At 34.4% G+C, this 21,032-nt stretch overlaps 3 protein-coding genes across 3 annotated transcripts; all 3 read right to left on the bottom strand.

Moving 5' to 3' along the window:
* Positions 1-4,735: 4,735 nt before the first annotated feature.
* Positions 4,736-5,806, bottom strand: LOC133315850 (uncharacterized). Its single transcript, XM_061517528.1, has 2 exons — positions 5,009-5,806; positions 4,736-4,893 (listed from the first exon to the last, which is right to left on the bottom strand). Exons 1-2 carry the CDS (start codon positions 5,804-5,806, stop codon positions 4,738-4,740), a joined length of 954 nt encoding a protein of 317 aa, XP_061373512.1. The 3' UTR covers positions 4,736-4,737.
* A 2,028-nt stretch (positions 5,807-7,834) lies between these two features.
* On the bottom strand, positions 7,835-10,104 carry LOC133315839 (uncharacterized). Its single transcript, XM_061517518.1, has 4 exons — positions 9,666-10,104; positions 9,413-9,526; positions 9,042-9,332; positions 7,835-8,393 (listed from the first exon to the last, which is right to left on the bottom strand). Exons 1-4 carry the CDS (start codon positions 10,092-10,094, stop codon positions 8,193-8,195), a joined length of 1,035 nt encoding a protein of 344 aa, XP_061373502.1. The 5' UTR covers positions 10,095-10,104; the 3' UTR covers positions 7,835-8,192.
* A 989-nt stretch (positions 10,105-11,093) lies between these two features.
* Positions 11,094-12,955, bottom strand: LOC133315864 (transcription factor MYB35-like). Its single transcript, XM_061517541.1, has 3 exons — positions 12,823-12,955; positions 12,593-12,722; positions 11,094-11,910 (listed from the first exon to the last, which is right to left on the bottom strand). Exons 1-3 carry the CDS (start codon positions 12,953-12,955, stop codon positions 11,094-11,096), a joined length of 1,080 nt encoding a protein of 359 aa, XP_061373525.1.
* Between the last annotated feature and the right edge of the window lie 8,077 nt (positions 12,956-21,032).

Raw genomic sequence — 21,032 nt, 5'->3', positions numbered from 1 at the left:
AAATAAGGTAGTTTGCTATCAATAACATTCAAGATTTCAAGTCTACAAAACAACAAGATTTTAAGTCATCATCTTTTAAAAATAATAAGGAAAAAGTTCAAAACTTAAAATACCTCATGTGGTTTGACATTGAATTACTTGCCCCATATACTTTAATTTTTATCATTTACCTCCTGTGTTTTTTTTATTTATCCAAATCCCCTTTTAATAATATTAGAGTTTCTAATTAATATGAAGGGTTTATTTTTTCTGATGTTACTTTAGATAACTTTATCTAATGTTCATCAAAACGACGTCGTTTTGGGACGGAAATCATGATATTTTTGTAATTTTAATTTATTTCAGGGTTATAATAGTCTTTATCACTCTAATTTTTTAATTTTTCAACCCCAAAACGATGTCGTTTCGATGAACATTAGATAAAGTTATCTAAAGTAACATCCGAAACTTTTTCCCCTAATATGAATATTCTACCATTCTTTAAAAATATATTTCAGTTATTTTATAATTGGGAAAAAGTATCTAATGTTACTTTAGATAAATTTATCTAATGTTCATCAAAATGACGTCGTTTTGGAGTTAAAAAATTAAAAAATTAGAATGATAAAGACTATTATAACCCTGAAGTAAATTAAAATTATAAAAACACCATGATTTCCGTCCCAAAACGACGTCGTTTCGGTGAACATTAGATAAAGTTATCTAAAGTAACTTTAGAAAACTCAAACCCTTTATAATTTTGTTTCCCAAACTTTGCAGGGGTGTTTTACCACATAAAATTTCTCTAGTTTCTGACAATATTTGTGAAGTTCCCGTATTAAGGTAATGATCAGATCAAATACAATATGGGCTGGCCAATATGTATCAAGTTTAATCACACACGGTTGAGATGTGGATAGTGTTCTTGGTCTTGGGCCTGGAGTTGCAATCGGATATCACTATGTCTCTGTCCTTTGCTAGCGCGATGAATCCGAATGGGGGGTACGTGCAAAGACACTCTGATGCTTAAGTCAGTATCAGAGGCAGGAGTTTGTATGTTCTTAATATAAAGGATGATTGTACCTGGGTATTGTACCCTCTGCTTATATAGCGATTACGATGTCGCCTTAGTAAGGCGGTATGGCCTCTGATTGGCTAGGTTTAGGGTGCAAGTCAGGCTAGAACCTGAGTAGCCTTATCTTCTTAATGTCAAACTATAGAGTCGCGACAAGCTGGTGCTGTCCTCTGTCTATTAGAAAGGCGCGGGTGGCTTGCCTTGTTCTTAAGTTAGTTTTCTCTTTCCTGGAGTTTATGCCAAAGGGCGGTTCCATGCGCGATGGGGGCATCGCGTCTTGCTATGTGCGCGATGATGACCATCGCGCTTAGTTCTGGACCCTTCATGAGATTGGGCTTCTTTGTATGTTATTGGGCCTCCAATGGGCCTTCTATATTTTGGTAATATTATAAAATTTGTGATATATCCCAATATCAAGGGCATCCGTTTGTTTTTTGTTTGTTTGTTTTTTTTTTACAAAATGTAGATTCGGCCGTGATATTTCAATAAAGAGATCGTCATGCCAATTTTAAGGAAAGTCTTGTTAACAACATTTGCATTTGAATTTACATGATGTATACTTAGTAAAAATTATTCACTAATATAATAAATATATAATATATTGGATCGATTTTCATTAATTAAACTGAAAATCAATTCAATCCAATTAAATATGTTATGGACTCATATATGAGGCCCATTTACTGGTAAGCCCAACAAGAGACAATTCAAATATAAATCAAATACAGTTAAGGAAAGAAATCCAATCAAAGATACCAATCCTGATACGACAACATAATACATGGGATTGGGCCATTCGCATAAGTACTTAAGCCAAGGGGTGTGTGTACATAACAGTCTAAGAGAGATCCTAGATCCAAAAGTAACATACTAGTCCATTGGACTAAACTTCTCTGTCTCTAAGACTGATTAAAATATATGCACTTTTTTTCTTTGTTTTTTCGATTAATTCAATTATCAATTTTTCAGTCTGATTACCGTAGTTTGAATCTGTTTGAATCGATTGATGAACATCTCTATTATTTACGTGACTTAATTGTTAGATTGAATTTAGTTGTCACTTAAATTGGATTTTGAATTTGTTACGTGTGTTGTTGCATGCTTGAATTGTATTTGTAACAGTCTTCATACCCACCTTATTCCAGAACCGTAACGAAGAGAGACCCTGTTTTATGTTTGGTGCAAACTGCAAAGAACGAAAAATTTCTACCAATTTTGCCGTTCTCCACTGCTACCAAGAATGAGACATTGAGATCTACCTCTATGCGCAGTCGCAGGAAGAACAGCCTTAGAAACATAGATGACTGCACCTCCTTTTTGAAGCACAAGGCCCAAATTGTCGCCCCAACGTCTTTATATTTTATACTTTTTCCACTTACATGTGCATCTCCAATTCTCTATTTTATTTTTTACAATTTATATAAGGGAAATATAAGAATCATGTTGCAGGAATGACACTCTTCATTCCTGCAACAAGGATCCGCGTCTGTATCTTAAGGATACGTCGTCGTATCCTAATTTTGGTCTAACTTTTTTATTTTAAGCGTGGGACCCACACTTGATTTTTGTGTGCAGGAAAGTGCTCTAGTCATGTCACATGACAAAAAGTGAACCCTTTATATAAACATAATATAACACTAAATTATACTGAAATATATATATATATATATATGAGGCAGGATCCTTTGACACCGGTGTCAAAGAAAAAGTTTGACACCTCATCTGAGAACCGTTAGATTAAAAAAAATCAACGATTCTGATTTGTAAACATGTGACACCATTGATTTTTTTTTAATCTAATGGTTCTCAGATGAGGTGTCAAACTTTTTCTTTGACACCGGTGTCAAAGGATTCTGCCTCTATATATATATATATATAATGGGACTTTCTTGTTTATATAATAAATAGGTGACAGGTGGGACCCCTAGAAGAAAAGAGGGGGGTATCCTCCATAAAGTGCTAGAGAGTTTGTTCGTAGGGTTATACCGTTGAATTCTTGATACATGCTTTGGGAATTTTTTTTGAGATTTTTAAGAAAGTGATAGTAAGAATTCTATTTATTCATATTTGATATAAGAATTTTGAAAAAAAAATTCGGGAAATCTAGGATTTAATTTTGTGTACGATTTTTCTTTCAAAATGTCATTCCATTACCGGGTATTCTTAGAATCCTAGTTATTGAAAAAAATTATACTTTATTGGGATAAAATCTCAATAATATTTTGACCTACCAAAATAATTTTTAATAAAAAAATGACCTTCCCACTATATTTCTAAGAATCATTATTTTTGGACACTAACAAATGTAGCTTCTATTAAACGATCCTTGCGAGATTTGAGTGACACATATTTCGAGATTCAATTTCTTGCCAAAAACATGCTAATCGTTTTTGTAAAAGTACTTTTGTATGGTTAATGAAAGAGTGGCGATAGTCCCGTATTCCAAATTTTTATGCACAAACTAGCATAAAATCAAACTTGATCAGAAGCTATTAATGAATTAAGATAGGTGAACATTTTGAAAAACGAAGGAAAATTAAAAAGGAAGCAGAACCATCACTGCTCTTTTAGAATGTTCAATTGGTACCTTCGGAAGTTATTGCTGCAGTGAAACAATACCAAACCCCACAGGCCACAGCTGCAAGCATTTTCCCAAGGTACTAGGTCAAATAACCCAAGAACTTCTACTTACATACACATGTACGGGATAAACAACAAGAACACAAGAAAAGGGCATTTAAAGTTCCAACTTAAAATTTAATGGGACAGACCCAAAACTATCTAAGAATTAAAATTACGAGTAAATACTTTTTTTCTCATCAAATTTCACGATGTCCGCTTTAGTTCTTAACAAATAAAAAAACCCATCGTCGTCTTTTGAGAAATTCAAAATGGATTCGTTTTAGTCATTTCGAGAGACTAATATAGGTCTTTTTTAGATTTGTGAGGAACCACGATTTCAACTAAATGAATCCATTTTGAATTTTTTAAGAACCACGATAGACTTTTTTATTTGCTAGGGACTAAAACGGGCATTGTAAAATTTAACGAGGACAAAAAAAATATTTACTCTAAAATGATTTTGCAAAATTTTGCAACGAGTGACTGAGAGACGTGAGAAAATGATCTAAACTAAACAAAAGAAGCACGCTTTCTATGACCTTTCATTTCTAGAAACGAAATGTCACATCAGATATCAGCTTTTCTCCCCCTTATTTGAGCTATAATTGCCATATGTGACCTTTTATTATTTCTCCGCTGAAAACTCTTACCATACTCGTCAAATCCATTTTATTATTTCTCTGCTGAAAATGTGTGTAAAAATCATCCATCATGTAGCAGTCGTCACTATGCAAATATGCTACAGTTACACACCTTACAATCACGACAAATCTTTACAGCAACTCATCTTCCTACCTCTCAGCATTTTCGTTAAATAATGTGAAAATGAAAATAAAACGTACAAAAATCACAAGTCTAAACACATTGATTAGATATTAAAGGTGATTTCTTCTATTAATCCCATTAGTTACAATGTATTGACACTATCAGATCCACTTAAAAAGAGGTCACGGAATATCATAATTACTTAATTAGTAGGGAACAGGAGGGGGATCCATTTTTCAAGTAGAAGCAATGTGTAAAGGATTTCCAAGATATATATTATTTAGAAGTCACTGCCTTCAACTTGCTTTTTGTACAGCAGTCTTAAACAAGAGGATGTATAACTTTTGATCCATAGAGAAATATAGAAATCCTCCAACAGAGTGTGTCACAAAAGACCCAAAATTAGTCCCCACAATGCAGTGCCATGCCGACCCATAAACCCTATCAAATTCCTGCAAAAATTCCAACCACCCCAACCAATCACAAGAAAATGACACTTAAAAGTTTGAAATACAGCAAAAATTAAATTGAAAAATCCAGGAATTGAATTAAATGACTACAACCTACCTTCTTGAGGGTGAAGGCAAGGGTCTTGGATGTGAACTTCTCCATGCTATCAAAAGCCTTTCTTGCAAAATCCACAGCATGGATCTGCATAAATGGTGGCATATCAGCTGAAACCACTTTCACCCCATTGACTGCAAACACATATCCTAAGTCAACTTGTGAGCCACATAAGGATCTCCTTCTGCCACCACTGGGAGGAGCAAGTGAAACAGAGTTCCTCTCAACAGCATCAAGCTCTTCCACAAGAGGAATCCTCAATTTTTCAACCTTAAAATCCTCAAACAGAACTCGGCTACAAAGCCCTCCATCAGAATCCTTCTTTTCATTCCTCATTACACCTTCAAGATTCCACCTTTCCAGTTCTGTGTTGCTTTTCTTAGGCTTCTTCTCTTTAGAGGGTTTCTCTGTAGGCTTGCTCTCTTTTACAAGCTTTGGTGCAACTCTGGTGATCTGGGTATTGGGTTTGAGGAGAGATAACTTGTATGAATCAACTATGGAAGAGGATGTCATGGGGAAATGGGTGTCAACAAGAGGCGGTGGCGGCTGAGGAGGGTGATTGGTTTGTGATAGTTTGTGGGGTGGAGGGGCTTTGGGAGTTATGTTTAGGCTTGACAAGTATTTTAGAATAAAAGAAGGCTTAGAGGAGAAATCTGGGATTGGTGTTGGGCAGTGAGAAAGGGTGGCAGTGAAGGTGGTGGGATTGGGGTGTTTAGCAGGAGTGGAACCACAACCACCTATAGAAGAGGTATTGGGTTCTGGTGTTGTTAAGTTGCGGCGTTGAGTGGGACGGTGAGCCATGATGGTGAATGGAATGTAAGGGGTAGAAAATGGAGAAGTGAGAAGAGTGTTTATGTTTATGTTTATGTTTTTATTTTGTTTTGTTTGGGTAGGTTGTAGGTGTTTGGGGTGGGGGAAATAAACAAGGTGAAGAGAAGATGGATGGTGGTGTGGTGGTAAATGGTAACTTTACTTGGTACTGTGCAATAGATGGGAACTTTTGTAGTATTGAGATCCATCACTTGCCCATTGCCCACCCTCGATGACGACAAGGGCAGTGTGGAGGTGTGGGACTTCGAATGAGGGATCTTTGACCGTTGACTTTTTCTGTATTCTTTGTTACCTATGAATATGGGCTATGAGCAAAGATTAGGGTGTAAATAACTAAATATAGAAAATAGCCTACTTCAAAATAGCTATATGCTTCAAAAAAAATAAAAAAAATAGCTATCCTAACTTTTAGGATATTTCTAGTATATAAAATGTGTTTTTATAATGATATTAAATCTTTTTATATGCTGTTTAAAGTCATTTTCGTGTCCTATAATTTTTAAAATTGATCTGATTCACCTATCGGTGTCATGCGGTACTCCTGTTCAATATCGAAATTCATGTATGTCATTATTTATACTTAGCCATGGTTTTGTTTTTTTGTATTTTTTATTATTATTTTTTTAAACTTTAATAGGGTAAGAAATTGGATTTTTGACCACCATGCCCTGTACGACCTAAAAAATTATTTCTGTCATCGTATCAAAATATTTTACTTATCTGCGCCTGTATACCTGAATATGCACCCAGATATTCGAGTATTCTGAGTTTTTTTTAATATATACTCAAGTATGGACCCAGATATTTGAGTATGTGTTGTTCCACCCAATATACTCGATTATCTAGATCTATACCCAGGTATATGTTCAAAAGAAAAAATTATCAGAATTTTTCAACGCTTAACTCTTGAAAAGTTATATGGAATAAAAAAAATCATCTGATTTGGTCACCCGAGTCAAAAGTTATGACTTTCTGAAGTTTTACTATAAAATTTTGTAATGTCAATAGGTTTTGTGATCCCAACAAAGCTCATTCTCTGATTACTCGAGTCAAGTCCAATATATGACTATAGAAACTTGTTTGATTCAAAAAATATCGTGAAAAAAAAATTTAACCACTCAGTTGTCCGTATTTAACCATAAAATCTCGTGGAAAAAATTGAACATCATATTTTTTGGATCAAACAAATTTCAATAGTCATATATTCATAATATTGAATTTGAGTCGGGTAACCTGAGAATAAGTTTTGTGGGTATTACAAAACTTATTGGCATTACAAAGTTTTGAAAATTTTAGAATAAAATTTCAGAATGCCATAACTTTTGACTTTGATATTCAAATCAGGTGCTTTTTTCTGATTACACATAACTTTTCAAAAATTAAACGTTGAAAAATCCCTATAAAAATTCTTTTAAACATATATCTTAATATGGATCCACTTACTCGAGTATATTGCATGGAATAACACATACTCGAGTATCTGGATCCATACTCGGATATATAGGAATAGATAGGTGAATTATTTTGATACGAGGCATACTTATAATTTTTATTGTAGAAAAGGACAAAAGATTAACACACACAAAAACCCGCAAGAAATTATTTATTTCTACTTATCTTTTGTTAACATTTATTATACTGTCCACCTCGAATAAGGTGGAAGTAGAAAGAGATTATTCATATAAATTTACAATTTGTTACACAATTTTCCAATTTGTATATTATAACGAGAAAAACAAAAGGGAAAGTCATAAAAGAGCTGTACTTGAGTTGATGAGCTAATAAGCTTTCTTGTGCTTAAAAATATTACATTAAAGGGTACGAAAGTAAAAATAAATATTACTTTCTGCGTTTACCAAAAAAAAAAAAAAAATTACTTTCTGTAACGATAACCCGTCCCACATGAGCATTTGTTGCCGGAAGAGGGGCCAAAAAAAAAAAGAAAAAAAAGAAAATGTACAACAGACGATAAGAACGATGTCTGAATTAAGACCTGTGTAAAAGGTACAGCTCTGGATATTTCAAATCTTTTAACATTGTTCCAGATTTACAGCTTGAACCTGCTGGCTGTCGATAAACCCCGTAAATCATTCATGTTGCAATGTTTTAAAACATAAGTATATTATAACTGGAAACCCCGCTCAAGAAGACAGCAAAAAAAAAAAAAAAAGGAATTTGGCAATATGGTATCACACTAGGCAGTCCAATTTTGAAGAATCAATACATAGAACTTCTCAGTAAACAGACAGAGGTCTTCCTAGCATTGCTCATTCAGAAAACTATATACACCAACCAGAGTTCAGAAATTGAGAACGATAGCACATCAACATCATCACAAGGAAGAGGAAGAAAACATCTACTTCCATGGACTTGGCTGCCGAGCATCTCTAAAGACAGAAGTGCCACCGGATGCTGCTGGGGAAGGGGACGATGCAATGTAACTAGCTCCTGATACAGACACTGAAGGCAGGTTCATGGGATTCCCCTGATGTCCTGAAAGAGCAAAGCGTGACGGACTACCAGTGGCCCCCAAACTTGCTCGAGAAGGGTGTGAAACCTACATAGAAAATGTAACAACTAATCATTAATAATATATCATACATACGATCCCACAACTGGGCAACTCAAGGTAATATTGTAATTATGGGTTTAAATTGAGTTCCCGCTCTCCTTCCAACTTGATCTTTACTCATATATATTCAGTTGAACATGGCATAATCTACTCAAATATAATTTGCAGTGAGATATGTAGATATGCACCAAGGTAGGCAGTTCTAGTTAGACATAATAATCGGCTAAAAAAAAGAAGAAAGATAAGATTATGAAGTTGAAGTTGAAGTTAAGCTGAGTGGTATGGACGCAGCCTAGCAATTACACAAAACAGCATATGTACGTTCATACTCTGTACAAATACAAGCTACTTTGTAACATTATAGCAATAAAAAATATTAGGCAACTGAGTACATGAAACATGACCACAATTTCAATTCAGACCTAAGTAACTTCCAATTAATACAAATTCAACATATTTTGGTACTGGATTCAACCCATTCTGGAACTGAGTTGGTGCACAATGCACCAGGTACCATTTAATGTTCAGTGAGTATATGGGTTTAGTTGGTGGCATGCATAAACATACCCCTGACTAGTCTGCCACAGTTACACATTAGCAACATGATTAATCTTAATAAGCAATACACATTACCACGTTCTGTTGAACGCTTGGGGTCCTCCTAAGAGGGGACTCTGAAGAAGGGGACATGCTACTTGTCCGAAGCATATGGCGAGAATGCATATTATGGTTAGCAAAATCATCAGCTTCGCCGCCATCGACATAACCAACAAGATTTCCCTCAGAGCCCAACCTTGGAGCCATATGCCTGGTCATTGAACCAGTATCATTTGTTCCATCAGCTTGAAGTGGAACAGAAGGGCCACGCATTGCAACCCCTTGCATACTATTTCTTCTCTTTAATTCTTCCTCTGCATTCAAGATCTGCCAATTCACGCAGCCAACCTATCATTCGTAAAATGCAAGGACACATACAGAACATTCGAACGAAAACCATCATTTACCTGCTTCAACACTAACACCAGATTATGTTTCTTCGCATTCAAAACTTGCAACTTATCTTCAACTTCCTTCTTCCTTTTCTCCTTATCATTAAGCACATCCACATAGTCCGTGATCTAGAACGAAAACACATCGCAATTGTAAGCAAACAAAAGCTGATATCAACGGCGAAAAGCACACAAAAATTAAACAACAATTCCTTTAACTTGATAGCTTGAAACGATATCACGAAATCGCGTGAAATCGTAAGCTTACCGGCTCAGTCTGTTTTTCCGGCGAAGTGACACCGCCGTCAAATGCTTTTTCCGAAGCATCGTTCTTCGAATCGATGAACGAATCAGATCCATCAACTGGTTTCTTCACGGAACTACCACCAACGAGTTCCGCTTCTTTGCGATCTTCTTCTTCGGCCGTGTTCGAAGGCCCTTCGCCTTGATTGCTCGTATCCTTTGGTGGTTCGGTTTGAGAACCGTTTTGAGCGTTGGCGAGAGTGGTAGGGTCAGGGTCAGGGTTAGGGTTAGGGTTGGAGGAGGTAGTGGCGTTTAGGCGAGAGAGTGCCTTGGAACGACGAGCTAGAAGGGATTTGAAGTCTTTGAGAGAGATTTTTGGATTTGGCATTAGCCATCGACGAGGCACGTCCGGAACACGGTGAAGATTCCCTCTGTAAAGCGAAATTGCCACCATTCTTACCCCTTTTGCGTTTCCTACCATTTTCCCAACTCAATTTGGATTGTTATATAGGTTTCCCACCACACACCCAAAAACATTACCGTACATTAAAAAAGCTGTAAAAACTATTCATATGAGACATGAGATAAGTTTTTTCTGTTATATATTCTTTGATAATTGTGCTCTTTTTAATTTTTTAAGTAATAAAATTCACAAATTTGTCTCATGACATAACTTATCTCCTTTTAATCAAACTCATTATAAAAATATATATATTGAAGTTTTCATAACTAAAGTTTTGATATAAGAAATATGAGATTTGATTTTCTCATGTTGTATGAGAATTCAATTCTCATGTTGTATTTAACTAGTGGTGGACCCCATATTTATTAAAAAAAGAAAAAGAAAAGAAAAATTTTGCACGCAAATCGAAGAGTCACTAACATGAGAGTTGAATTCTCATGCAATATGAGAAAAAGTTTTCCCAAGAAATATTTGAATTGTTTTGTATAATAACGTAATAAATTGTTTTGTGGACTTCAATTTATTTGCCCCCCATATTTCTCCAATGGCAAACCATGATGAATGTTAAGATAAAAAAAAATTCACAAGTAGGTTGGAATCCTAAAATTCTAATTTAAGTAAAGGGTGGAAAGTCATAAATCTAAAACTGAATTAATCAGTTCCATTATAATTTCGGACACATTAAAAAAAAATTACAAACACGTAGTCTGGCATATGTTACATTGTCTTCATTGTTGTTAAAATAACCTTTTTGAGTTTTAAGAAATAAAAGTAATTGGCATCTTATTTATTTGTAGTGTGAGTTTTTTTTTTTAATTAATTTCAATCCTTTAAAAATTATATATATATTACATCTAATGTTGATATATGATAAATGCTTTTAAAACAAGAAGGAACAAAATAATGATATTGCTAGTCCAGAATACACAATAAAGTAATAAACCTAGTCCTATTACCTTATTGTGAAATTATTATTAGGAAATTTATGATTCAGTAGTTGGATGGTTCCTCCATAAGGTGAGGGAAACTTAGAAACATCTCATTTTCTTGATCAAGCATGGCTTCTACGAATGAAATACTAGGGGATGATGAAAATTGGAAGTCATTGCTTGGGGCTTGGTGTGATCTGAGCTCTTTCTTATTCCAACTTTGTCTCGTCACATTCTCTATTTGGCTCACCAAGTCCTTTGACAAGAATCCAGCTACTAGATCTTGTTCTTGGTTATCAGCAGGTGGTGCAAAAGCATCTTCTAGAAGAAAGTCATTCCAACTGAAGGGTATGGGTGAGGCTTCATGTGCTGCAGTAGAAGAAGTAGATGATGATGATGATGATGATGAAGAAGTTTTTGATAAGCAGCCTTCCCCAAATATAGATGCTAATTCCTTGCCATTTGAGGCACTTGTCATTATTGGTATGGATTGAAACTGAGCAAGATCCATTGAGAGGTTATCACTATGACTTTGGTTAAAGAAAAAGCTATTTGGAGTTGGTTCCATTTTGGGTGGCGATGATGTTGGTGGTAGCTCTGGTTGGTCATTGATGTTTCTAAATCCTTGTGGGAGGGCTTGATATGGCTCTGATTTTAACAGGATTGCATTCTTGAAGTCTTTATTGACAGGTCCAATTCGGGTACTTGGTTTCTGGCAACCACCAATATTTCCATAGTCAGCAATGAGTTTAGAGAAGGGCTTGTGGGTAACTGGGTCTATCCCCATTTGAGAGAGCTTCTTTTTCAGCTTTGTGTTCCAATAGTTCTTTACATCATTGTCTGTTCTCCCAGGAAGTTGTTGGGCTATTATAGACCACCTGTGAAAAGGTTGACAATTATATTTGTCATGAACTCAGCGGAATAAAAATAGATGGTATATTTTGCTTAGTAGAAGCGTGTAACATCATGTGGCACACACAACAAACACAGCCAAGCAATAACTCAAGTGTTTTTTCTTAGCATCCCATCCCTCTTTCTTTTCTTTTCTTTTTTTATTGGATTTCTCCACTGGTAATTCCATAGGTTCCTTATGGATTAATCCGGAGTTCGGGACGAGTTCAGAATTAAAGCTTTAAACCTCTTTCAAAGATGATATTAGGGATGATCAAATAGATGCTCTCATCCCAACTTGCTCCGCTCTTATGCGTCAACTGAGCTACCATCATTTGGTGCATCCCTCTTTCTATTGCCAAGCATTAACTCCGCAATACTGGTATACAAACTTTAGATTATGTAGAACATTCAAATGCAACAAAGAGAGAAATAAATAAGAGAGCAACATCTGCAGGAAATTATGGCTGGAGTTGGAATGTTACTCCATAATAACAAGGAAACTTAAATGGTGATCATATGATCTAATTTTTTGCATATGCAACAAGAGAAAGCATGTGCTAGATGACTATGACAGGATAGGGTCACATAAGGCTGCATTAAGTCACAAAATAATCCACAAGTAAAGCAAGCAAGAGCTAGTTGAAGAACTAGTCCACATTTATTCACCTGCTACCAATGGCTGCGTGAAGCTTAATGATTAAATCTTCTTCTTGGGGTGTGAAGTTATCATGTTTAAGATCAGGCCTGAGGTAGTTAGTCCACCTAAGCCTGCAACTCTTCCCACACCTCTTAAGTCCTGTGTAAATGGCCTCAAATGCAAAACGTCTAGTTAAGAAGTTGAAATCTGAGTTATAGAAATTCCATTAACTAAAAGCTTTTTCAAAAAAATCTCTAACCTGCTTTTTTGGGGACAGAAGTCCAGTTACCAGATCCATGCTTGGAGACAAATGCAAGTATCTTTGCATCTTCTTCTGCTGTCCACACACCCCTTTTGACACTGATTTTTTCACAGCATTGAGACTTCACCATCTTATCTTTTAATCAAAAATCACATGGGATTCTAAGTGCTTAAAAAATGCATATTAAAGAAAAAGATTATGTCAAGTGTAATAAGACAAGGACAGAGAGAGGTGTCTTATGCAGCTTCAAATAACTTTGTTCTGTAAACACTCTTTGTGAGGGAAAGAGAGGATGAAGGAGATGGGTTTAAAGGTATCACAAGTGCTGAAGCAAGGAAAGCATGGGACTTTGTTACAAATTAAACTTAATTTGCATGATGATTGTCTTCATTCACAACAAACAGCTTCAAAAGAGATATGAAATAAAGATAATTCCACTCTCTAACCCAGCAATACTCACATGCTTGTCCCATAAGCATTTTGAAATCAGGTTTGAATCCGGTGAATTATTTGGTTAAACTTAGATTACATTTAAGTACATTAAATTATGATTGTAACAGCTTGATTGGTTCATTGTCTAAATATAAATGACTAAATCTGGAATTTGATATGTCATCACAAGTTTGATGAGAGTATTTATTTAAACTAAACATTCAACTAATTAAACTGATAGTATTGAAGACATTTCCAATTGTATTCATTTAAAATTTGAACCGTCAATTCTGCGTGATATGTAATATTACAAAACCTTTAAATGATTGCAATCATGAGAATTTTATAGAAAATAACATTTGAGAATAAATATTATTATTTTAATTTTATATTGGTAGTTCAAATAATTCCAATGACCTGAGAAAAAAGAACTTACCGGGGAACATTCCTAGTCCAATCTATGTTTGTGGGACAAGAAAGAAGAACTCAACGTGGCGAGATTTGGGTCCTTGTTTGAATCTTTCTTTCTTTCTTTCTCTGTTTATTTTTCTTGCAATGCTTCGTTTCAAAGATTATATTTGATATGGACAAAACTACCTAGGATACCTCTTCATGACTAAGTAAAGTCATCCTTTGAATTGCTTTATTTTTCCCTTTGAAAAAGAAACTTTTTTATCTAAGGGTTTATCTAATCATAAGATATTTCATGATATAGACGCACATACCATAGGATCCGCTATTTAAAAAAAAAAAAAATCATAATTTTCAATTAATTTATTGAAAATAAAATTATTCTTACATTGCATAGTTGTTCCCTTTATCTAAACACAAAAGTTAACCATCCCATACCAAAAAGACATTTTAGTATTTTGGGAGAAATTGATTTGTATGCAAAAGGAAAAAGACAAGTAGTGATGAGAGACAGGTCAAGAACACATTGTTCACGCCGTGAGCCAACTAATGGTTAACATCAATATAAGCATAATTTTCTGCTCCGGATAAGTATAATATGAAGAGGAGGGCTTTTTGACCCTTATAATCCTTTATTATTAACTAATTACCGATTTGACCTTGATTATAAACTATTTCAAAAATTTAACCTCCTCGAAAAACATAACACCAATCTGCCCCTGTTTGACCGTTGACCACCAAGCCTACCCGGGTACACCCCTCTGTACCCGGGTATTTTTTGAAAATTTTTGTCTACCCGGGTAAGGAGGAGTGTACCCGGGTATTGTTCTTCGTACCTGAGAAATTGCTTGAATTATTTACCCGGGTAGGGCGGGGTGTACCCGGGTAAATCTTCGACCACCCATTTGGTACTTGCTATAACTGGGGCAACTTGTAGCTGATGGATATAAGAACAAATATGATTTATTTGATTTTACCACAAGTTAATTATATTTGCGGATGTGTAATTAATTGTTTCATGGTAATTTTTTTTTCTCTCTTTTTTACAGCTAATGAGATAGATCAGTATTATCAAGTTAAGCATGCCTAACCAATTTGAAGAGCTTTTAGCTTTGAGAATGGATTTGGAATTTCCATACATCAACACTTTACTGCTCATCAAAGCGGTCCCTGTTCGTATCGATTATGATGGGGTCTACTTTTATAGTGTTAACTGAGAATTCCCTTTCTAAAATAATCATTGAAAAATATTTGTGTGCTTTACAGACCCAAAAAAGTTGCAGAGGCGGAGCATGTGATAGTGGGTGCCTCCATATTCAAAGCTTGGAGAAGAAGAGTGCATGGGAGATCCAAAGAGTAATCATACCCGGGTGGTCGAAGATTTACCCGGGTACACCCCTCTCTACCCGGGTAAATAATTCAAGCAATTTCTCATGTGCGAAGAACAATACCCGGGTACACGCCTCCCTACCCGGGTAGACAAAAATTTTCAAAAAATACCCGAGTACAGAGGGGTGTACCCGGGTAGGCTTGGTGGTCAACGGTCAAACAGGGGCAGATTGGTGTTATGTTTTTTGAGAGGGTTAAATTTTTGAAATAGTTTATAATCAAGGTCAAATCAGTAATTAATTAATAATAAAGGGTTATAAGAGTAAAAAAGCCTGAAGAGGAGAGATATCCTCCCTACTAATTTACTACCTATCTAATTATTGTTAGATTAATATTTTCTTTCTCTTCAAAAACTTTTTAACATTCTTTCTTCAAAAACTTTTTAACATTCTCTCTCTTCGATTGAATGGTGATGTGATAAGTAGTAAGCTACTAATAAAAATTTTTGATAGTTAAAATATTCTCGCTGATATGAATCGTGTATGTTTTTTTCTTTTATTTTTCGTTGTGTTTATATTTAACTTCTGGCACACAGCCAATTAAAGCTTATATCCAAGTATTAAAAATTATACTTTCCAGCTTAAGGGACAGGTACAAATAACTGGCCAACTCGGAAACCACTTCGAATAATCCAATGATGCTTCCTGCGAAATGCCCCTTTATTATTAGTTGTGTTGTTTGATGACCAATACCAAGATCATTAAAGCTGACTCCAAAGTCCGTTTCCTGTTTGTTTTTTTTTTTTAAATATTTCAATCGATTATAATTTCGTAACTAGTTCAATTTGAAACGAATTTTGGATTAAAATTTTAAATTTCTTCTAAAGATGATATTGAAGAAGACCGAACACATATTCTCCTACCTTTAGTTTGTGTCACCTGAATTATCATCATTTGATTCATTCACTTATTCTTATATATAGTTAAAATTAAAATTTTCTTTACACAGGAAAAAGAAAACCATATTTCCTTCCTATTCGTAGTACGCTCAGAAGTCAGAAATATAATAGAATGTATTGGCAAAAAATAATTAAAAAAAAATGGTGTGAACTCTTAAACCTTAAGGGGGTGTTTGGTACGCGGCATTTGGCCGGATTCCCGGGAAACTGAATTTTTCTAAATTTTAAATTTTCGAATATTATCGTAAACTGAATGTAAAAATCATATTTTTGAAAATTGAGATTCCCGGACAAATAATTTCTCCTGTACCAAACGCCGGTGTTTGGTTCAAGTTTTTGGAGAGGATTATCGGTAATCCTTCTTTGGTAAATGTAATTACCACGTTTGGTAGAAGGAATAAATTACGATTCCCGGATATCCAAGGATTACTGGTAATTTGATTTATAAAGAAAAGTCACTATTCAGATTACCAAAAATAATATGGTAATTCGGAATACCAATCAGAATACCAAGTAAAGGGAAAGCACAACAATAAATTTTGAGACAAAAATACCCCAATACACATAAAAAATCTAGACCCAATCTATCAATTACAAAAGTAAAAATAGTTTGGAGTTATTTTTGTAAAATAACCTCATATTCCAAGTCATATTTCGTTCTAAACCAAATATGGAATCAGTAATTTTTACCTAGTATTCCCGGTAATATTTTGGCGAACCAAACACATCTTTCGTAAGATTCCAAGTAAACTCAATTTCTACTGAATTTCCATTAATCATGATTACCGGTCACCAAAAAATTTCTCCTGTACCAAACACATCCTAAAAGCAAATATGATTGACAAGTCTGAAGTATTCTCCTAATATTGAGTATTTGGTATATCATATACTAAAAAAAAAATCATTTAACATTATTTAATTCTTTTTTATGGTTAATGTAACATAAATCTCACTTTTTACTATTTTAATTATGAATATTAGAAGAGATAATTTTATCTCCTACATATATATAAAAATATATAAGACTCATATTTTCTTTTTTCTTTTTTTACTTTTATATGAATTCACACGAGTCTTACATATTTTTATGTATATATAAAAAATAATTTTATCTAAAAGATTAATAATTTTATTTTCTATAAAATATAAAATATTGATGAAATTCAAATTGAAAGGACTAAAATTTATTCGTAATAGACACGTTTATCTAAAAAGACGGTTTAATAATGTGCCACTCAGTTTAAAACGACAAAAGTAATCATCGCTTTACTATTAAAGGGAGGTAAAAAAATATCATATACTTGATTTATCTGTGGAAAAAATGTGTATCATTTTAAAGTATATAAAGTTGTGTCATTTTAAATGAGAAAAAAAATATATAAAAAAGGAGAGAGAATAGACAAAAAAATATAAAAGTGTGGGTCTCACCTCTTTGTGATAGTGAAATGACACAAGTTGTGTCATTTCAAAGGACAAACAATTTTCTCTTATCTTTACTTGCAAATAAATGTTTTGAAAATAATTTATTTAAAAATTAAAAAATCATTAAATATAATTTGATTTGATTTTGACATCATTTACTTTTACCATGATGGTTAGGGGATATTGTGCACCAGATGTTTCATATTGTTTTATGATAATTTTAATGGTTTAGATTATCATGTAATTATGGATTGCAAAAAAATATATTATAATTCCGATGGGATAAAAGAAATTATCAAAGAACATGGGTTTGAATCCTAAAAAAAGCTTCAATGTCATATTATTATAATGGAAAAATTGTTTCTGCAGTTAATGCAGATAAATTATCTGCATTTATTCTCAAAACGACATCGTTTTGGTATTGAAATTTTAAAAAATTATTAATATAAAGACTATTATAACTCTGAAATAAATTAAAATTATAAAAATATCATGATTTCTGCCCCAAAACGACGTCGTATTGGGCTTACTGCAGATAATTTATCTGCAGTAACTGCAGAAAAAGCGAACCCTATTATAATTAGTTTCATATATGTTCGACCCGCTTTCTTCGCCCAGATCGTGGTAATACTCAGAGTATATGATCCCCCGTGTATATATATATGTGTGTGTGTGTGTGTGGGAAAAACATTTTTCAATATGCTTGAGATAAGTTTATCTTCGGCCACCCCAAAACTATGTCGTTTTGATTATTTCTTTCCTTATATTTATTGATTCACTTTTGAATAGTTATGATTCTCTTTTTCTCTCTCTTCCTTTATCACCATTGATCCATCTTTGTACGGTTATGATTTAGTAGCCGGAGATAAAATTATCTCTGGCAGCTTGAGAAATGATAAGCCCTATATATATATAGGCAAGGTCTTGAATTGGCTATATCAATCTACCTTATCCTACTTTAGACCCTTAAATATTAAAACTTGAGAATTATGAGTTCATTTGGATGAGTTTTTTTTTCATTTAAAAGCTTCAATTTAATAAAAAAAGAGAGAGGTTGTTGTGGGGGTGATTATTAAGGGTAAACATGATAAGGTCATTTTGATAAAAATAAAAATAATAAAAATAAAAATAATAGTAAAGTGACTTACTAGTTGTGTCACAAGGAGGGTCACCTAAAAAAAATTGCAAAAAAAAAGAGAGGAAAATCTCAATTCTCCAATTCTAATGGAAATAAAACAAATTATGCCAAAGTATTAAGTGGCTATGATAGTACCAAATTCTTAGTACTATCTAATGCTTCTAATAGAGAGGAGTGAGTGTTGGATTCAGATTATACTTTTCACATGACACCTAAGAGAGGTTACCTTTGCGATTATAAATCTCTTTAGGGTGGTAAGATCCTCATGTGTAATGACCATATCTATGAGGTGGTTGGTGTAGGAGTTCTTAAATTTAAATTAGGTGATGAATCTGTCCTCAAGGAAGTAAAACATGTCCCAAACGTTAGAAGGAATCTAAAATCCCTTGGATTATTAGATTCAACTTGTTTTTTTTCAGGAAAAAGTTCACCAATTCCCATGCTTTAGAATCATCTATGCACCTGTGATTTTTTTATCACATCTGCCCCTGTGCTTTGTAAAAAATAAAAACTACAGGGGCATATGTGATTAAAAAAACCACAGGGACATAAGTGATTATGGAGTAAACCACATGGGCATTGGTGAACTTTTCTCTTTTTTTAAAGAGCCAAAAGGGATACCTCAAGGACCCCTTGTGGTCTTAAAATGGAAGCTTGTAGATGGACTATACAGTTTGGAGGGTGAGGTTGTTTCTCAAGCCTTTTTATGTGGTCTCAGAGGGTCATGATGAGTCCTTCCTTTAGAATAAAATGTTAGGACACATACAACCAAGGGTTGTAAGAGTCATATAAGCAAAGATTGATTCCGTTGAAAAATTTTAAACTTGTTTTTTTGTAAAAGTTGTGTTTTAGAGAAATCACACAGATTACCCTTTAACATTTGTGGGGCTCTCCAAATGAGTCAAATTCCCTTGTTGACTGTTATTATTTCTTCTCTGTGGTTAACTCTTTCTCTATAAAAGTCTGGAACATTTTCCTAAAGCAAAAGGACCAAGCCTTTGAATGCTTTAGGGAATGGAAAATTTAAGTTGAAAATAAGTCCAAGAAAAAGCTTGTGGTGTTCAGGATGAAAGATGACTTAGAGTTCTATAGTAACCAATTCAATGATTACTACCAAGAAAATGAGATCACAAGACATAGAACTTGTGCTAACACACCACAACAATATGGTGTGGCTAGGAAGATGAATATGTCAATATTGAACAAGATCGAATGTATGTTAGCCAAATCTGACCTAAATAAATCTTTTTGGGCAAAAGGAGTGACCACAATCTGTTATGTAATTAATAGGTCCTTTACATCTGCATTACACTTCAAAACTCCTATGGAGCTATAGTCAAATAAACCTCTCAACCTAAATCGTTTAAAGCCTTTTGGCTGTCTTGCTTACATGCACTCTAAGCAAGATAAGTTAAGTATTAGGGCCTTCAAAGTTGTCTTTGTTAGCTATCCTAAAGGTGTTAAAGGCTACAAACTTTGGTTAATTGTTGAAAGGAAATATATTGTGAATAGAGATGTCATCTTTAATGAGATGACATTCTACAAAGACATTTAAAGGAGAAAAGCACAACATATTATCCTGACAATGTTAGGCTAGAGGTGGAGAGATATGACCTTCCTAGGCAGATCCTCGATCAACTTGATCCCTTGGGGTTCAAACTGATGATGACGAGCATGGAATGATGCTCATCAACCCTCGGATGTCCAAGAAAGGATACCTCCCAAAGATAATCAAGATGATACAAACTTCTTTACCCATGCTGACATTATTGCTTTTGCCTTGCAGGTTGGTTAGTTCACGATTGAAGGGTGTTGTTTGGGCTTTTGGTTGCTGTGAGAGTGACTATGTTTTAGCCCCTTTTTTTGCAGTGTTTGAGCCTTCAATCCTTTTGTTATTTTCTTCATCTATGTTTGAAAGCATTTGATGTTTTAGGGCTTGTAGTCTTATATTGATCGTTCAATGCTGCTATATGTTTCTTGTGATTCTTGGAACATAGTTTATACTTTGTATATTTTGGGTTCTAATTTAGTGCAAGATGTGAGGGGGAGTCTTTCCCTTTGCCATTGGATATAGGAATCCATTTAACCACAAGTTTCGATGCGAGTAAATTTCATGTGTTGTATCTTCTTTTTTATTTTTCTCTTTCGCTATATATTGTTAATTTTACAACACCACCACCCCACCACTATCCTCACTCCATTACCACCACCTCCCTCACCTCACCTCCAATACCATAGCGTTGCCACCATCACTCCTGCTATCATCTGTTATCGTCGTAGTCGCCACCTGTGAAACACAGACACGTGAATTTTGGGGAAAAATGCATGTTGGACACGTGTCGGACACTGACGCGTTCGGACACGCGTCGGACACGCGGTCAACTTTTTGGGACACGTTGACTAGTGGGACACTAGAGTTTGACCGAATCCGAGACGCGGTCAACGTATAGGGACACGTTTTGGCATTTTTTGTATAAAATAAAATAAAATTACAATTAAAAAAATATTTAATAAAAA

The sequence above is a fragment of the Gastrolobium bilobum genome, unplaced genomic scaffold, assembly GCF_033153095.1.
Source record: "Gastrolobium bilobum isolate Gb01-03AN ecotype WA unplaced genomic scaffold, APGP_CSIRO_Gbil_v1 utg2673, whole genome shotgun sequence".
In the NCBI taxonomy this organism is placed as follows: domain Eukaryota; kingdom Viridiplantae; phylum Streptophyta; class Magnoliopsida; order Fabales; family Fabaceae; genus Gastrolobium; species Gastrolobium bilobum.
The sequence above is the reverse complement of the archived record's forward strand: the minus strand, read 5'-3'. Positions and strand labels throughout refer to the sequence as shown.